General features: G+C 34.5%; 1 protein-coding gene across 2 annotated transcripts in view; it reads right to left on the reverse strand.

Annotated features, from left to right (window-relative positions):
• The window catches only part of LOC111051123 (lon protease homolog, mitochondrial), a 90,004-nt gene that overhangs the window by 10,236 nt on the left and 59,529 nt on the right, over positions 1 to 20,239 (reverse strand). For both annotated transcript variants that reach the window (XM_039435511.1, XM_039435510.1), the window contains exon 14: positions 15,339 to 15,504. In XM_039435511.1, coding sequence (XP_039291445.1) covers positions 15,339 to 15,504 — 166 coding nt within the window. The remainder of the gene's footprint in view (positions 1 to 15,338; positions 15,505 to 20,239) is intronic.

A 20,239-nucleotide genomic window follows, 5' to 3' on the forward strand; every position in this document is an offset into this window, starting at 1 on the left:
TGTTAGCGCAGAGTGATCGAGTGATCATAAAAGTAAGATACAGAAAAGTGAAAGAGCAAAGGGATCAAGAGACAAGCGGTGATGCAAATGTAATATTAGTATATAATCAATGCTGGGATGCTACGTGTAGGGTGAAAGAAGAAGTTGTTCAGCTCCATTCCAGCCCAAGCCAAAGAGCCACCCCACCAACCTCCTTTTATACACCACATCGCTGCAACCCTCGGCCTCCCTCATGTCTTCCGGCAAATTCCTATAGATAATTTGAGCTAAGTAAAACGGTGATTTAAGTTCTATTCCATGCATTAATCTGGGGATAGAATAGCCATGGTTATTTCTTAGTCTAGTATGGTAATTGTGCTGTATGTTGGCAAGAAGTTCTATTTTATGTTTCCTAATATATGTAAGAATTGTTTTAATAAATAGCTGTCTTAAATTTAACACAGGGAAGTCCGAGAAAAGCAGCGACGTGGGGTACCTGGGTTCTTTTTTCAGGATGGTCTTCATGATTGTACGTTGGGTAACGGCCAGTGGCTCCAGGCATGTGGATGATACCCCTCCCCATGCTATTATGCCATACTGCAACACTGATTGCACGTAGGCATGATAAATCCTCCTACACAACCTGATGTCTAGTACATTACTGAGTTGAGACAGACCATAAAGCAACCTCCTAACCCTCTGTTTCAAATTCTGTACATGAGGGACCCAACTCAGATGATTGTCAAAAGTAACCCCTAAGTATTTATATTGGTCGACTCTCTTGATTGACCCACATGCACATGCAGTAGATTCTATATCCCTACAGGAATGCATTTTTACTTGCCTAGAACCTGGATCAGATTGGTTCCTGGTCACTATAGGCATATACTTTGTTTTACTCAGATTTACTGTTAAACTATTGTGGTCAAACCAATTTTTTATTTTAGCGAGATCATTTGTGGCATTTCTATAAACTTCCTCCCATTCTCTACCTACAGAAATTACAGCAGTGTCGTCAGCAAATAGAAATATTTTACTTGTTGTGTTCAATTGGGAAATATTATTAATATATACCAGGAACAATGTTGGACCCAGAGTGCTTCCCTGAATTACTCCAAAGTCAATACTGTCCATTTCACTGGATTTTCCTTCAATTTGAACAAATTGCTGGCGCTCCGAGAGATAACTCCTGAACCATTGCAAGGCGGTATTTTTAACTCCAATGGCCTCAAGTTTATGCAATAGCTTATCTCTATCTACTGAATCGAAGGCCTTGGCCAGGTCCAGGAATGTGATAATAGCCTTATTTTTCAATTTAATTGACTCTGTTATATATTTAGTTACTTCAAATAGGGCATCGTCAGTATTTTTAGATTTTTGAAAACCATATTGATTTTTTGCTAAGATGTTATTTTTTGTTAAATATTTTGTCAACTGTATTTTAACGCACTTTTCGATAATTTTGGACAAAGTAGCAAGAAGAGAAATAGGTCGGTAGTTAGTTAGTTCGTTTTTTGGCCCTGATTTGTAAATTGGAATGATTTTTGAAATTTTTAATTTTTCTGGAAATTGACCTGCATGAATGCTTAGATTTATTAGATGATGAATAGGGTTAATTAGTGAATCTATGTTTTCTTTGAATATTCTTGTGGGTATGAGGTCATGCCCAGGGGCACTCTTTCCTTTGAGACTGTTTATTACCACCCTAAGTTCCTCTTTGGTAACATCCTTAAACTCAAATACTGTGTTAACTCCATATTCGTGATCATTAATTTCTGGTTCACCAACCGGGCTAAGGGATCGAGATAATGAAGCTCCAACAGCAGTGAAATATTTATTAAAACTATTACAAAGATCATTGACATCTTGGATTTGTGCTGAATCTCCAGTTTTAGCAAATGCTCCAATTGGGAAAGGTTGATGTGCTGTAGCTTTTCCAGCAATTTCTCTCACAACGGGCCAGAACTTTTGTGGATTGTCTGATACTTCATCAACTTTATTCTTATAATAATCATATTTAGCTCGCTTGATTGTTGAGTGTAGGAGGTTCCTGTATTGTATGAATTCGTTTTTTAAAGCAAGACAGTAAGGTTGTCTGTTGAGTTTTTTCTTTAATTTATCGCGGTGGCGGATAGAGTTTACCAAACCTCTGGAAATCCATGGTTTTATTTTTGTATTTTTAGATGATATTTTTATTTTGATGTCTTATTAAGGAGAATAGTCTGGATAGTATCAATGAATAAATTAGTTGAAAGATTGATATTATTTTCATTAGTAACATCGTCCCAATTCTGTCGAGACAAGGAATTCTTAACACCGTTCCAATCTATTTTTGAATAATATTCTTCTTTTACAGGTGGTTTGACAATTTTTGAGTTGTTAATTTCATGCATATGGCATAATGGTCAGTAATTGCAGTTTGGAGTACAGTTGTTGCTACATCAAAAGAGGGCGGTAGTCTGACAAAGTAATGATCGATGCAAGTGTTGCTGGCCGGTCTGGTCACCTTGTCGACACAAGACACAAGGCCCGCCTCGTTCATTACATCCAGGTACTTTTCTTCCAGTGTATGAGGATTAAGATTCAAAAGGTTGCAATTTATATCGCCAGAAAATATTTTTAAACACCTATTGTTATTTACCTGTTCATTAAAGTATGACTCTATAGATTCTACAAAAATATGAAGATTTGAGTTGGGGCTGCGATAAATTGCCAGAATTTCACACGGAACACCAGCCAGTCAAAAGTGAGGGAGAGACATGTGGCTATACCCCCTAATTGAAACTCGCAGCACGATGCAGATATTTCATGGTCTATGTAAACGACAACTCCATCACTTTGATTAAGATTGTTAAATGACCTGTACAAATTATAACCGGGAATTTCCATCAAATCGCTCTCATCGTTCAGCCAAGCTTCCGTAAGTATTATGCATGTGAAACGATAGGCCAAGTTCTGCAATACTACAAGGAATTCATCAATGTTTCTTCTATAACTTCTAATATTTTGTTGGATTACAGTAAAATTTTGTTGATTCGCATCACCGCCCCTCCCAAGCCCTCCGCTTTCAATAAAATTACTACAAAAATTCTTAATATCTGAACACTCTGTGCAATTAATTGTTGGAATATCTAATAATTCTACAGCATTTCTAATCATAAGAAAAGAAAAGAGCAGCAAAAAAACCTAAACAACGGCAAGCCGTCCGACCAGACGTGAAAATAAATATAAAAAAGAGGGGGGAAATATATAATATCAATTGAATACAGGAATTCTTAAAAAATGAATAAAAAAAATTGAATGCCAGTACAGTATAATAATAGATTGAGAAGAAAGAATTTTTGAAGCAAAAGAGAGAAAATTTGATTAATACTCGAGACTTTCTTTCACCTAGATAAGGATACTTTTGTAGTTTGTAAGACGTAAACAAGCGATAACGAAGATGCTCGGAATCATTCTTGATCAAGGTATACTTTATTGATTAAGCTAGAAGAAATACATAAGCCTTTGCGAGTCCAATTTTCTCTTAAACGTTAACATTAATAATTTATGTCTTGTATAAGACAGTATAGTTATAATATTAATTTTTCTCAACTCTTTCATCATGTTTGATACTGACACTTAAATAGGAGACTTAATGATCAGCACATTTCCACATCAAGAATAAATTAAATAAGAATATATTACTTGAAAGCAGCTAAAAACTTATACAGTAGCTTATTTACTTATAAAGGCTTACAAAGGCTTAAATATTTTAATATATCAAAATAATTGATGTAATGATATAATTAAAATGACATAGAATCGGATAATAAATGATCTAATAAGAAGAAATGGAATCTTTGAAACAAAGAAGAAATTAAAACTTAAACGTTCCGTATCTCTACATAGATAAGGAACTCTGTAATTATTATGGACAGGTGGGTGATAATCAGGATATTCGGTGCTTTATTTATCAAATTCCTTCAATTAGAATTTAGCCACCTCTACCAGTCTAGAAAGAAAATTCAGTTTTAGGTTCGATAGCAGAATTCAGAGTAGTCAATTTCTTAATAATTAATAGTGTGAATGTATATTATTTTATTGAACTTATTTATTCATTTTATAGAGTTAGCAAGGAGTTTATAATAGGTGTAGCATGCTAAATTATTATTAGTATGCTAAATTATTATTAGTATGCTGTATTATTATTCATCTAAGTATGCTAAGTTATTCTTTTTATTACATGGTTATCAGATAAATAGATAAGTAGACAGCTCTATAACATGATACGAATATCTTAGCATCTAGAGTCTCTGAATACCCTTAGTCTATATAAAAAGAAATAAAGAGCAAAATAAAATATGCAAACCTCTCCAATTGCAATATATAAAGAATGACAATAAAACAAAATAATATTAAAAGGTAATATTGAGAAAAGAAAAAAAATTAATTAAGTAACACAAGAATAGACTCACTATTAATCAATACACTCAAAGAGATAAAAGGTTATTATTATTATTATTATTATTTTACTGAACTTGATCATTCATTTTATTAATTAAATAATATATTTTTCCAAACCATAGTTGTAGTATTTTGTATAGTTAATATCACGTTATTTTTTAAGATCATAGTTGTAGTTTTTGTGTAGATCATATCAGGTTATTCTATAAATTGCGGTTCAAATTAATAGACAGCACAAAACAGTTTCGTATATCTTATAAAGTCTCTAGGTTCTTTTACCCTCAAAGCACTCCTCTCCAAGTTAATAAAGAGAAATAAAGTTCAAATAAAAGTATTTAATCCTTTCAATTATTAACTAAAAAATGAAAAATAATAAATTCCTTAATAATTAGCTTGGAGATATAAAAGACTTTTTATTCCAAACTGTCCTGTACTCAGAGCAACTAAAAGAAGAACATACCACCGGGTTGAACAGTTACTTGACTTGACTTGGCGTGGGGTTGGCGGGTGCTGCACTGCCCTGGCTGCTGGTTGTAGGCGGGGGCGGCGGCTTAGGCGTAGTCTGGCCCCTCAATTTCTCCACATGTGCCAGGTCTCTCACGCGAAATGGTCGCTGATCCGCTGATACCCTCGCCATGATTTTGCAGTCCGAGGTCCATACATGCGACAGTTTCTTGTCAGTCATCAGCTCTCTTGCAGCGTTGAAAATCTCTCTGGTTTGAAGCGTTAGGTGTTCATTCATAAAAATTGGGCTGTCGGGGAATATGGGTCTCAGTTCCTTAGCAGAGAGTTTTCCTTTCATTCTTCTCGCAGCCAGCCACATTTCTTTTGTGCCACGAGAAGTGAAGTTTACGACTATGGATGGAGACTTACTGTCTGCTGATCTCTTACCCCCCAACCTATGCGCAGCTGATATATCAGCTTGGGGGTAATAGTTTATTTGTAGCACGCGGGCAATGTCCCCTAGTATTTCCAATACATTTTCCCTGAAAGTTACGGGTACACCTGATATTATAATATTATTTTTCCGCGTTTGCTGTTGTAGGTCCTTTATTTCATGTTTCGCGTTATCAAGTTCATTTTCAAGACGATTTGATTTAGTCTTTTATTACACAGTAGGCCTATGTTATTCAATCCTTACATCAACCAATGTATCTCATTGGAATTGGAATGTTCTTTTTTTCATAAAAAATTGTCAAAATTGATGGTGATTTGAAAATTTCTTTATACGAGAGTATTCAATTCATATTTGAAATATTATTATGAATTATTATAGATGTGTGACTATACAAAACGTCTATGCCAGGGGCTTATATAAGAAGGGAAACTAGGGGGCCCGCCCCGAAATAATGAATATGAAGAAAAATCAGTACAGTAATTACAGAAAAAATACAGTAATCTGAATTTTTGACGGCATGACGGTTAAATAAAAAGGGCATTCAGCGCAAATTACCCTCTGACTGATATTAAACTGACAGCAAAACTGATATTAAGTATCATGGGGTGCTACCATATTTACTATATTACAGCATTTAATTTGGATTTTCGTTTAATAAATATTATTAATTCATTAGCATTTGAATAATTGCAATATCTCAGTAATTTTCATCCATCAAAATCAGATGTAGCCAATAGCAAGCCAGCAAACATGTTGGCCAACTTCAGAAAAGTACAGCTACAAGAGTTGACCATGTTCAGATTTGACCGACGGAGTTTTGATCAATCCCGAGGTTGGTGGAACAGTTGTATGTTTGAACGAGTGATCAAATTTTGACTATGGTCTAATTGACCATGGCTAGGCTATATTTGATCAAGGTTGGTGGAACGGGGCATAAGTGTATGTAGACGTCAGTTTGAATATTAGTGTTACTTGTTTATAAAGTCCCAACTGAATTCATCATTAATAGAATTACAAAATCCATAGTGAATCTTATACTGGACTAGCAGGGTACCCGTGCTTCGCTACAGGAATTAAATGATCAGATTATTTTTGTAAAATATTCATAACCTGAATTCTACCAAAGCCGTTATAATCGTTTTTGAGATCCATCATACAAACAAAAATTGCTTGCTGAATATAACTTGAATAATAAATTAATATAGTTTCGTCACTGTCATAGAATTTTGTATCCGAAAAGGTGCTCTCCCTCGATATTATTATATATAGGACCGTTTCAAGTTTCATTACAATACATTTCTATAATACTTAGTTACCCAAAAATCGTTGTCAGTAAGTGTGATGATTAGTTGCGTTGCTATCAGTTTGAACAACACATTCAACTCTGTTGAAATATACATTCAACTGCGTATTTTAAAAAGCAATCAAAAGTTAGCGATGCCTTATGGTGTCACCCAGCTGCTCTTATGCACTCATCTTGACATCAGCGAATATTTGTATTTAATCATGCAATGTTTTCAAATTATATTGCTAAATGTTATAACCACAGCTGTTAATTTTCTCTCTTCCTCTCTTTAGTTTTCAACAAACGATGGAAATTTCTGTTTCAATAAGCTGCCACTTGGATGATCAATTTTTCCTCTCAAGTTATCTCAGTGATGAGACTCAGCTCAAATGTTTGTATCACGGACCTACTATTTGCTAGAAGCGTCTTATGATCTGCCCTCTATCGGTAATAAATAAAGAAATCAGGCCACAGCTTGTCATGAAAATTATTGAGTCTAATCATTTGAATTATTAATTGATGTGTTGGAAGTGCTCTGTAGAATAGTAGACTAATTTCAGCGAATTTTGTGGAATATTGGGCGGGGCTTAAGAGTCGACCTCGACTTTATCCATTGGCAATTAATATTTCTCGTTGACAGTTATCAAATTAGCAGTGATCATGTTATTTTTGCTTTTGCTTGATGCAATTGAAAATGGAATTCCAAATCAAGTTTATTTGGAATTGGTTGACTCTGGTATCCATGGATCTCTTGCTTATTCTGGAATTTCTGGCATAGCCTATCGCTTAAGCTGGTTTACACCGAAGTTATTGATTGACAAAATGTTGATAACTTAATCCTTATGGATTCTATTAGATTGAACGGAACTTGACTAACACATATGTTCATCAAATGTTTACATTTTGTTAATAACTTTGGTGTAAACGCAGCTTTACTCTTCGTTTCACTTATTCAAAAGTGTAAAAGCAGCCAATCCACTGATTCTTTCTTCCATGGAAGTCCATTTATATATAAGAGTCCATTCATAATAATTAGTCTAACATTTAATGTGGCTGATTTCTCATGTCCTAAACTTTACTACCATGAATATTAAGTGGGAATTTTTAAGTGGACATTTTAATGTTCATTTGAATCATTCTGAATAGAGTTTATTCAATCACTTTGATTATTGACTACCATTATATGATTTCTTTCTTTAATCTTAGCTTGAAACCAAAAGCTTAGGGATGAAAATTTGAATGTAAATTAACATGTAACTTGATTTAATTTCTATCTAAATTGAGAACTTTAGTATTTACTTGTGATTCATTAATATAAATATCAATAGGTTTGTCTTGTGTCATGTAATGACATCAATATTGGGGACCGAGCTTCGCTCTGGAGTACAAAAGAATAGAAAATTTACTACGAAAGAAGACATTATAATATCATTCATAGTTCATAAAGGAATGTTCTATCTAATCACAGTAAATTGAGATTAATTCCCAGAAGAATGCAAAAATTGTACCCGGTTGCACAAAAGCCGGTTGAATTTTAATCCTGATTAATTTCACGTGAACCAAATCAGAGAAGACCATTTCAAAAAGATGGATCTACTGGAATTTATCAGGATTGAAAATAATCCGGCTTTTTGCAACCGGCACTAAGTACCTGATTGAATGATTACAAAATTAGACTGTGTCATAATTTTGACACAGTCCCACACACATGAACTCGCTTACTCACTTCCATCATCAACAGACAACGAAATAATTAGTATCAGCTGTTTTTATATTATACACCTACTATGTTCTGAATTTCGTGAGAATCGTTAGAGCCGTTTTCGAGATCCGGTGAAATACAAACATATAAACATCTAAACATATAAACATAAATTACTCGTTTAATAGTATAGGATGAAAGGGAATAGGACCAGCTGATGGAATATTATGTTTTTTTTATATAGTTTTTAGCTGATTTTGAAACATGAAAATATCAGGTCCAGTAGTTCATAAGCCAGTTCAATTTCAATCAAGATAAAATCCCATGAGAACTAATCAGAGCAGGGTTTTTTTTAATAGAAGGCTTCTCTGATTGGTTATCGTGGTATTTAGTCCAGATTAGGAATTAACAGACAGGACAACTGGCTCTCTCAAGGCCATGGCTGCGTAGAAACATAGAGCAACAGAGGAACCAATACAACAGAAGCTGAAGAAATTAGTCGCATTTCTATCACCTCACAATAAACATCAATTCAACTATCATATATGTTTGGAGAGATCGATTTTAAATTTATTTTGCTATCATCCGGTCACTTTCTGTGCCTATTCTTCCAGATGTTCCATGAATACTGCAATGTTTTAAAATAAGATCGCTAAATTTGGTAACTCAACTACAGCTATTATAATCTTTTTCACTTGCTCACACTTTCTTTCTCACGTTTTCAACAGAGTATGGAAACGTTTTTTGATCAGCTACTACTTGAGGGACCAATAATCCTTTCTGAAAAAGCTTCAGCGATTTTTCCCAGCGTTGAGACCTGTTCCAAAATATTTTTTTTTATCGCAAACGTACTCTATTCCTGATTTAATAAAAAAATGTTAGAGGCGTTTTCGAGATCCGTCAGACATACATATTTAAACAGAAATTGTTCGCTTATTATAATTGACTTCAATGATTATGATTTCATTTAATGAGAGCTTATTTCACATAATAATAACAACGGGTATAAAAAGCGAAAACGTCAAACATAATTTAAATCGAAACTAATAATAGCTGGCATAAAAAGCAAAAATGGCAATCATAATTTTGAAATCGAAACAGTAGCTATCATCTTATCTCCATATTATGATCTAATGTAAACAAATTATAGTAAGATTCACATCAATGTGTCAGAATCATTTGAATGGGGAGCATTGATGCTATTAATGAGGTATACTGACAGTTTCAAGTGAATATCAACGAACTGTTATGCATATTCTCTAATATTTTTTATCGAAAGCTACCTTCTATTTTCATTGGTAACACAACTAATGTTTGGGAATAATTGATTCATGGGAAAAGCGCCTTACTTCTATGGAAGATATTTTTACATTGGGAAAAGCAACAACAGCTATTTGGCCGTTTTAATAAATAACCCCTTTCTTTCGTCAAGTTAAATTCTGGCCGAATTTCCTCATTCTTTGCACACAGATTCCACAACGGACACTTCTGAAGTTTTAAAAATACCCTCCATTCATCATACTGAATAATTAAAATTTCATAGAAATTGTTTAAGCTGTCAGGTATACAAACAAAATTAGTCTTCCACTTTTTGGTAGTTGAGAAGTTGATATGGGGTAATTAGTCATATTGAATGAAAAAGACTAAGAAATTGTCAAGAACCACAGATTTATTGATACTTAGAAACTTATAAGCAAGCTCTATTTCAAGTTTTGTTGCAATCGTTTCTAAGTATCAATAAATCTGTGGTTCTTGACAATTTCTTAGTCTTTTTCATTCAAAATTAGTCTTGATAGAATAGGATCAATTGATAGAACTCCCGTCATAAAAGTTTGTTTTATGAAACATAAAAATTATCTATACTCCCAGGAATAGAAATAAAAATATTTATTCTTATATTTATAAATCTGATTACCCTTTTCAAAATTATTCAACACGACATGTTTCGGCTATAAATAATGCCATTATCAAGTGATTGGAAAATAAATAATAATATAATATTCTCAGGAATAGCTCTGATTGAAGTAGCAGTGCCCAATCAATTTTTCCGCGATAAATGCATTTTCCCAACTTGATGCAAACCTAACAAAGTTCACTCAACTTAATGCCAACCTGACAAAATTATTAATTTGGTTACCAGTTAACATCTGTTTCGAAGAGGTACTCTCTCTAGATTACAGTTCTATTTATTAACATATTATGGTATGGACATTTCAATTATAATTAAGAGATTGGAATATGAAGAATATACATGCTAAAAGACGAACTTTGAACCCTTAAAAACCACCATTAAGAGTTGAAATATCGCCAAAAGATTTCTTAGTGAGCACCTAGGACTTATAAGGAAGCTATATTTCAAGTTTTGTTGCAATCCGTCCAAAGGTTTTCCAGAAATCGTGATCAGTGAGTCAGTGAGATAAGAATTTTATAAGTATAGATTGGATTAGAATAAATTAATGTTCATTCAAAATTATCTATATCCATTATGTAGTGTTTCATTCTTGTGTTATAAATTTTTTAAAATATTTGGCTTCCTTGTATTGGTCTTTTTGCTTAAAAGTGACCTCCGTCATTTGCTGAGAGGGTTTCCGTAATTTTATTTAGGCTACTCTAGTGGTTTGAATAAGCTCTTTTTTCTTTCTATTGACATGTTTGCTGTACCTAGTTGTTCGAACTCACTGCCGGCGCACAGGTTTTTCTTTACCGGTAAAGCCATTTTGTAAATTAGAATATTTATTCTATCAATCTGTATTATTTTGTGGAAAATAAATGAATTTGAAAATTACTTTATTGAATGAGCGAAGCGAATTCTATGTTTCAAGTCAATCGGCGTTTGTCTGTCTGTTTGTTTGTTTCTACCGCAGTTACAGTCGCAGTTATGGTCCGATTTGGATAAAATTTGGTATACAAGTACTTTGAAACAAGGCGCAGAAACGTATGTATTCAAAATTTTTAAATTCATTCCCGTTTCAAGATGGCGGCCCTTTATTCGGAAATTTTACCCTAAAAATCAACCTAACTTTTCAATACTTTATCAGATCAGGTTCAAATTGGGCTCATTCTTCTCAGCTCTTCAAAGCGGTATTATTTCATGTATCACATGTTGAAAATTTTCTAACTTTTGGCATTTCGATTTTTTCCAAGTCCCAATTCAAGTTTAAGATTTTTTATCTTTTAAATCATGCTTCCGAGCACAAAAGTGTAGAGGACCTTTATTCTTCAGCGCTCCAAGGTGGTCTTATTTCATATATCACATGTACAAAATTTCAAAAATTTAGAATTCGATAATCCCCCCCTCCAAAGTCACAAATTTCAAGTTTCATATTTCTTATCTCTTTAGCTGTGCATCCTAGCTCAAAAGTGTAGGAAACTTTTATTTTCCAGAGCTCGGAGGCGGTCTTATTTCATACATTACATGTTGAAAATTTTGATTATTTTGTAATTCAATTATTTACCCCCCCCCCCCCCGAAGACCTACATTTCAAGTTTCAGATTTTTTATCTTTTTAACCGTGCATCCTAGCTCAAAAATATTAAGAACTTCTATTTCTCAGCGTCCACTACCGATCCTATTGCATTTATATCATTATACTCTAAATCCAATTTGTATGTGTGTTTGTGTGTGAATAGGCGGGCGTGTGTCAATAGTGATTTTAGTGAGTGTAGCGAATTCTACTGTTCTCTGAACTACTAGTATAAACATTTTCCAACGAGCAAACTCTTTTAAAATCGTTTAAAACTCTCAAAGTCAATTTCTCTTATCTCATTAGGGAAAGCATTAACAAGTATTATTTCTATGCCTAGTTACATAACTATGTACATTACTGTAACATATTCACTACTGGCATGCCAGTATACACAATGATGGCACAGTCAACAGTCCCATACTTACAAATAAACCTCTGCATGGAGTGAGAGGGGCCTTCTTACATATTCTTAAGGCCTTTTTTTGAAGCTTGAACAAGACATGGGAGGATGCGGAATTTCCCCATAGTTGAATATGGGGAAATTCACATATAATACATATTTACGCACTGAAAACTCATCATAAAACAGCTGATATTGGGGTAGGGAACTGATGGTTGAACGAGCGTTAGCAAGTTCTCACTTTTGACTCAATTCCAAAGTCGTTGACCGTCTGTTTGTATGTTCTACAACTAGTAGTTCTGTGAACAGTAGACCTCACGCAGTATTCTCATCCACAAGTACTTGATTGAAACTATAGACCTTATGGAAATACACCAATAGACTGGCTTCTCCACACATTTGTGTAATCACTTGTCAGCTGATTTATGATGAATAATTCTATAGTCTGATTTTCACTCTAATATTGGCATATGAAGAAGGCTCCCTTTTCCTTTTATATTATCCTTGAAATGCAAAATTTCCAAAAACCTTGTATATACGTCGACGCGCAATTAAAAAAGGAACAAACCTGTCAAATTTCATGAATCTATTACCGCGTTTCGCCGTGAATGCGCAACATATAAACATATAAACATTTAAACATTAAGAGAAATTCCAAACCGTCGACTTGAATCTTAGACCTCACTTCGCTCGGTCAATAACTTAAAAAAAATAATCAATCAGCTTTATATTTTAATTGAACAAGCTTTAGCGAGTTCTTACTTTCGACTCACTCAATTTCAAAGTCGTTGACCGACTGTTTGTATGTTCTACAATAAATTTAGAAAAAAATGATCAATCTGCTTCAAAATATGAACACAGAACCTTCGAACTGTAAGTTCAAGTTCATTTGACAACAAAATTGACTCACTCCTTTTTCAGAATATAGCAGAAAACATTGAAAGTGAATAAGAGAAAAATAGTTGTGATTCATCATTTAGTCAGATGAGTAATTTTTCATTTCAAATAGGATCCCCAATGAAACCTACTGTCAAATTATTGTTGTTGGAGAAATATTTAGCTGTTTCCATTATTTTCATTGCATGCCATTACTACAGTTTTTCCATTCATTCATTCATAACATCAGCTGAGGCTATTTGGTAGCTATCACACAGACGGTCCTTCTTGGGCTGACACATAATTTCAGCTGGGTTATATACAACATAATTCACAACTTTTACACCAACAAAGTGATACGGATTGAGATACCAATGTCTGGTCTTCACCATTTTCTGATGACCGGCCATGACTTCTTTCCCAGGATAGATATTAGAAGATTGTGGTTTGTAAATGGTGGTTCATCGGGTAACGTAAATAATTGAATTATCTCTCAAACTTAACCTTCCTGGCACGACATGGGTGTGATGAAAACAGACCAGCTAAATATTGAATTACAACAAACTGAATATTTTTCAGTTCCCACTCCGGTCCCAAGGGGCCACGGGCGACGCCGCGGGCCACGCGGCGATTGGCTAAATTGGTTCCCCACCTTCTCAATCACCCAATAGAAGAGCATAATTTCTCCTTTATTGACCAAGCGAAGTGAGGTCTAAGATTCAAGTCGAAGGTTTTGCATTTATCTTTATGTATTTATATTTATATGATCCGGATTTACGGGAAACGTGACAATAAATTTTCATAAAATTTGACAGGTATGTTCCTTTTTGAATTGCGCGTCGATGTATATATCTTTTGAAATTTTGCATTTCGAGGATAACATGGAAGGTAAAGGAGCCACCTTCCTTATACGCCTATATTACCATGAAAATCAGACTACTGTATAGAATAATAATTATTCATCATAAATCAGCTATCTAGTGGATTAATAATTGCATGCAGTAACACATGCGATTGAAAACTCAAAGTACTAGTAGTTCTGTGTACAGTGAACTTTACGCAGTTTTCTCATCCACAAGTATCTGGTGTCACCTGTTCACCAGCTTCTCCAGATATCTGTATAATGCATGCAATCAATAATCCACTTGTCATCTGATTGATCATGAATAATTCTATAGTCTGATTGATCCTATTTTCAGAGTAAATGATAGATAGGGGATTAGAAGTTGGCTGGAAAATCGACCTACGCGATCTCTGGCAGCAAAAGTTCCGTATTGAAAGCTCACATATTCTCCATGGAAGCGCTAGTCATCAAGCTTATGACAGATATTTTTTAATAGAAATTAATTCGAATTGAGATTTTTTGTACATTAGAATGTAGGCGCTCAGCCTCTGTCTGTCATCTTATCTACCCACCACATCTTATAACACGAAAGCGCTAGTGTTCCAACTTCTGGTCCCCTACAGTGATATCGGAGTATGGAGAAAATGCTTTTCCTTTCATATAATACTTTAAAATTCAAAATTTCAAAAAAACCTTTTTTTATACATCGACGCGTAGTTAAAAAAGGAATATTCCTGCCAAATCTCATAGAATTCTATCAACGCGTTTGGCCGTAAATGCGTTATTTATTTATCCAATCATTCAGAATTATACATTATAATTAACATGCGTTACATACATACAGACAGACGAAAGACAATCCGAGTTAAAACATAGACCTCACTGAGTTCGGTCAAAAAGTATTTTTCCGGCGTTTCTCCGCTTTCAACTCGGTCAGCTTTTGATAATGGTAATTCTTTACAACAAATGATTAGCGTTGTCGATACACCAACCCAGCCATGAGTCGTTTTCACACAGACTCGACAGGACAGGACAGAGTTTACTCTGATGGACATTATTAGAGGAGGCTGTGGTTTTAAATTACGCAAGGTCTACTGTTTACAGAACTACTATAGTCCGTACAAATTTACTTCAGACTTGGATAAATATGCAGCGCAGAGAAGTGGAGGGGGATAAGCCAATTACAGTGATTAATAGTCATACGTGGAAGCGCAGTTGCCAATTTTTCAGTCGTCTGACCGTTTTCAGACAGGAAACTTCGCATGTGTAGCATGAGCACATGAACAGTCACTAGAAGTTGGAGATCGCTGGCTGCTTCAAAACGGCAACATCGCGCCTATGTATCCCAACTGCTGTATGCTTTCTCTGCTGCGCATGTCCATCCCAAGTCTGAAGTAATTCTGTACAGAGTATAGTTGTAATATAGATGTAGATTCACTCACCCATAGCAGTCCAAGCCAATCCCATGACGACGCCGGCCGGTGTGGAGTCGTACATTCTGTCGTGAGTGAAGATCGGCTTGCCAACAAACTCCTGCAGGTTATCGGGACGCACCGCTATGCTGTCCACCTCCTTTCTCACCACTTTGAACGCTACTTTTCTCATTACCTGCCCGAAAAAAACATAAATACCTCTAAATGAGCTTGCATTTTCACCGTATCTCATTACCTGAGATAAAATGCAGAAAGAGTGAGGATAAATATTGAGGAGATAGAGCTACAGTACGCGTCCCGTAGCTTTGCCCCCGTGACTTTGAACCGGCATATAGGCAAGGTATGGTTTGCGAGGTAATATTCACGCCTTTGCAAAAACATCAGGCTTCAGAGACCGGTAGGCTGTGTTGTGCTGAAAGGTCGTAACTCCAAAAATCTCCTTGTGTATCTTTTCGGATACAACACGTTGCTTTTGAGAAGATACAAAAGAGCATCTGTTGCTTATGGAAAGATACATTTTCAAAAATGTTGAATGTCAAACGGGTGGTATTGTGGTGTAGTGGCCCTCCACCGATAGGCAAAGCTAGATGACCCGGACTGTACATCTATCTCAACCTCTACCTCAACACTATGTGGTGACCCCTAGTACTTCATAGTTGAACTGGGAAGAACCGTTATTTTCTGTATTATATTAATTTGAATTTGTACAATACCGTATGTTTGTCAACATTGTAAACTCGCAGTGAAATAATTGAATTATTATTATTTGGCTAGATTTTCACTCACCTAAAGACTAAAATGGTACTGCTTGAAAAAAGGGTATTTAGACGTTGAAAAGTTCTTTTTTTACTTTCCTTGCTCTATTATCATAGGTAAGGAAAGTATTGCTTTCCGAAAAAAATTAAGGTACCCCAATTTCTCAATTTCTATACGTTTCAAGGTCCTATGAGTCCAAAAAAGTGGTTTTTGGGTATTGGTCTGTATGTGTGTGAGTGTGTGTGTATGTGCGTCTGTGTACACGATATCACATCTCCCAATTAACGGAATGACTTGAAATTCAGAACTCAAAGTCCTTACACTATAAGGATCCGACACGAATATTTCGATCTAATGCAATTCAAGATGGCGGATAAAATGGCGAAAATGTTGTCAAAAACAGGGTTTTTCGTGATTTTCTCAAAAACGGCTCCAACGATTTTGTTCAAATTCATACCTAAAATAGTCATTGATAAGCTCTATCAACCCATATCTGTAAAAATTCCAGGAGGTACATTTATGCAAAGTTTGATTTTAGCTTCCCAATTGTCAGGCTTCAGATACAATTAAAACAAAAAATTCCAAATGGAAAAGATTGAGCATGAAAATCTCTACAATTGATGTACAGTAGCATTTTCACCTAAAATTGAAAATAAGCTTTAAATTCGAGAAAATGTAATTATCCAATTGCAAACTGTTAATTCTATTAAATGATTCACTATGAAGAGATAGCAGACCTCGTATGTCTCCAGCGTTATTGTCCTGTCACCAGCTGGCTCAGATATTTGAATAGTAGACTTGAGATGCGCGGGAACACTAAAGTCAGGTGATAAATTTTCATAACGGCAAGGAAAGTTGTGTGAGTGCGCCACACCAGATTTTTCTGAGGGTAATGCCCACATGAGCTCTAGGCTTGTGCATGGGTAACGAGGCGGATGATAATGAGAGATGAATGAACCTACAATTTTAGGTGGGTTCCAAACCACCTAGAAGCGATTTTACAACTCATTAAATCATATTTATATTCTATTCCTCATATAATCTGAAGGAAGAAGATATATACTAACTTTATAATTGAACATGGAATAAAGCAGTAATTGGATGGATCATAAAATATATGAATGAGGCAACAATATAATGAATCCTTAACAGATGATAATAACTTCTAGAAAAAGTTAAATTGAGAAAATGTTAGCTGGTCAAAGATAATATTCTATTAATGCAACCACACTGAGAACAATATATTGATTCCAACATAAAGGCCTGGTTACACAAAAGCCGGTTAAATTTTAACCGTGATTAATTCCACGAGAACCAATTCTTAAGAGAAGGCTTTTTTGAAAAGACAGCTTCTCTGATTTTGGGTCTCGTGGAATTAATCACGGTTTAAATTTAACCGGCTTTTGTGCAACCGGCACTAAGACATGGTCTGGAATTACTTACTATTCTTTGACATATTAGATTGAATGGCTGGACTCACATCAATATAGCTTTCCATACTCTGGATAAAACAAGTTGAACAATATGCACGCTGTCGAATTGAATACAATATGACAACTATGCATCGACTATGTTGTTGAACTAATTCAATTTAATGTATAATTGCATCCTAAACATATGATGATCAGACAGAGGTTCTCAACACATATCACACGATGAGATCGGTGAGTGAACGTGGCTCTGAACAAAGTACTGTTTGGTCGTTGAACGATGCATAGACTCACATGCAGCGCTAGTTTATTTGGAATTGAAATCGGCCATTGAGGGGACAGCCTGGAATTATTATTACATACTAAAGATCTTGAAGATTTTTGTGATCTATAATATTACAAATATATATATATATATATAATATATATATATATAATATATATATATATATATATATATATATATATATATATATATATATATATATATATATATATATATATATATATATATATATATATATATATATATATATATATATATATATATATAATATATATATATATATATATATATATATATATATATATATATATATATATATATATATATATATATTATTAATATCTCGTGCTAAAATACCTCAATGGCAGCCTTTAATTTCAAGTAAGAGCTAACATTGTGAAGGCATAGCCATTGAAGGTCTACACCTCTTTAAGGTCTTTGGTTTAACTGATAAAAAAAAAGTTACGTCATATCTGGTTCGTTCACTGATCGTAATTTTCTACCGATTGAAAAGAACGTGAACAGAGTAGCTGAAAGTAAACAGACATGGCTGAAGACGAGGTTGTTTACAAATAATGGACTCCATTATAATGTGTTTGATAGCAGAGAAATGCACGATCACATAAATTCAATAACATTTAAAATATCTTCCAAAGCATTTGAAACAATTCCAACCACTTGATGGTTTTCCATTTTAATTGATTATACAATGAGATAGGTGAGGTTCTAGTTTTGTTCAAAAATATGAGCAGCAGAGGAAACATCTGTCAGTGACTCATGAGCAACCGTTCAGCCACAGAATACATACAGAATGGAAAGTATCAATACAACCAATGCATTTTACATGACGCCAAGACTTGAGTGCACCAAGATCATCTTGTTAGAAATAAAAATTACCGCTACCATAGTGAGGTCCACGTTATAATGGCAGTAGAGAAGGATAAGAGAAGAACGATGCCGATCCTCTGTCTTGTCAATGCCTTCTATGGACGGTAGCTGATAGACAAGGATAGCAATACCGTTCCTAATTAAACACTGCCATTATAACGTGGACCTCACTATATTACAGTGCTACAATTTATTTCAAGATGGAGGCTTTTGGTGTCAGGATACTAGCCGACTTTCCATTCTGTGGTTCAGCGCCACATTGGTTGCGTTCAAAGCCACTGATCGGTGATTGAATGTGGCGCTGATCTGTGATCAGGGTTTTTACTGAATAGAAAAAACACGATGAAATTGATCAGTGTCTTTGAACGCACTGAAACGCAACCATTGGGTGCGTTCAACGCCACTGATCAATTCTATAGTTTTTTTCACACTCAGTGGAAAATCTGATCACATATCTTTGGCGCTGAACGGTTGCTCATGAGTCATGACTGACAGATGTTTCCTCTGCTGCTCATATTTTGTAAACAAAACTAGAACCTAACCTATTTCATTGTATAATCAATCAAAATGGAAAACCATCAAGTGATTGGACATGTTTTGAATGATTTGGAAGATAATGTTGATAATATTTTAAATGTTATTCCCGCTGTATTGGACCTGGCTATGCCTTTGCAACAGCCGAATCTGTTTTTCAATATTACAAGGCAAGGACCTCATAGAAGCGAAAATTATTTTGAAGAAACAATAACAATTCTTTTATACAATTTTGAAGATTTTAAAAGTCATTTTCGTATGTCTCCTCAAGCAATTTATGTAATCATGCATTTCTCTGCTCTCAAATACATTACTAGTAGTTCTGTGAACAGTAGAACTCACGCAGTTTTCTCATCCACAAGTATCTGATGTCACCTGTTCTAGTTGATTCAGTTGAATCACAATTCACAGTTGAATCATAATTTACTCTTAAAAACTGTTATTTGTTTCTCTAAAATCAAAAACTTACTCATATTGATAAACTCAGTTCACGTTTGAATTTGTATCCCATAAATATGATGATTTAACCAGTTCCGTGATAATCTTTTCATCAGATGAAAATATTTCTCAACTATTTTAAAATTAATTTTTCTCAATCAAGAATATTATAATTTCTTCAGCATTATTTAGTTCATTTAAAATGTTTTCATTTTATTTTCAATCACCTATTAAATTTGTTTTTCAAATGTGAGAACATTGATACTGATGGGCACGCATCATAAAAAATATTTAAACCCTACCTTATAGAAATAGACACGGCCAGACATCTGTGTAAAGGTGCGTACAGATTTACGCGCCGCGAACATAAGCAATTCACTTTTAATCAGCTGATACCAAGCTTTTTATATCTGTATCTTACCGTTTCTGTAAAAATACAGATATAATCAGCTTTAAAAGTGAATTGCTCATGTTCGCGGCGCGTATATCACTTGTCAGCTGATTGATTATGAATAATTCTATAGTCTAATTGATCCTATCTTCAAAGTAGATGATATATATAGCGACATCAGAGTATG

The sequence above is a fragment of the Nilaparvata lugens genome, chromosome 9, assembly GCF_014356525.2.
Source record: "Nilaparvata lugens isolate BPH chromosome 9, ASM1435652v1, whole genome shotgun sequence".
In the NCBI taxonomy this organism is placed as follows: Eukaryota; Metazoa; Arthropoda; class Insecta; order Hemiptera; family Delphacidae; genus Nilaparvata; species Nilaparvata lugens.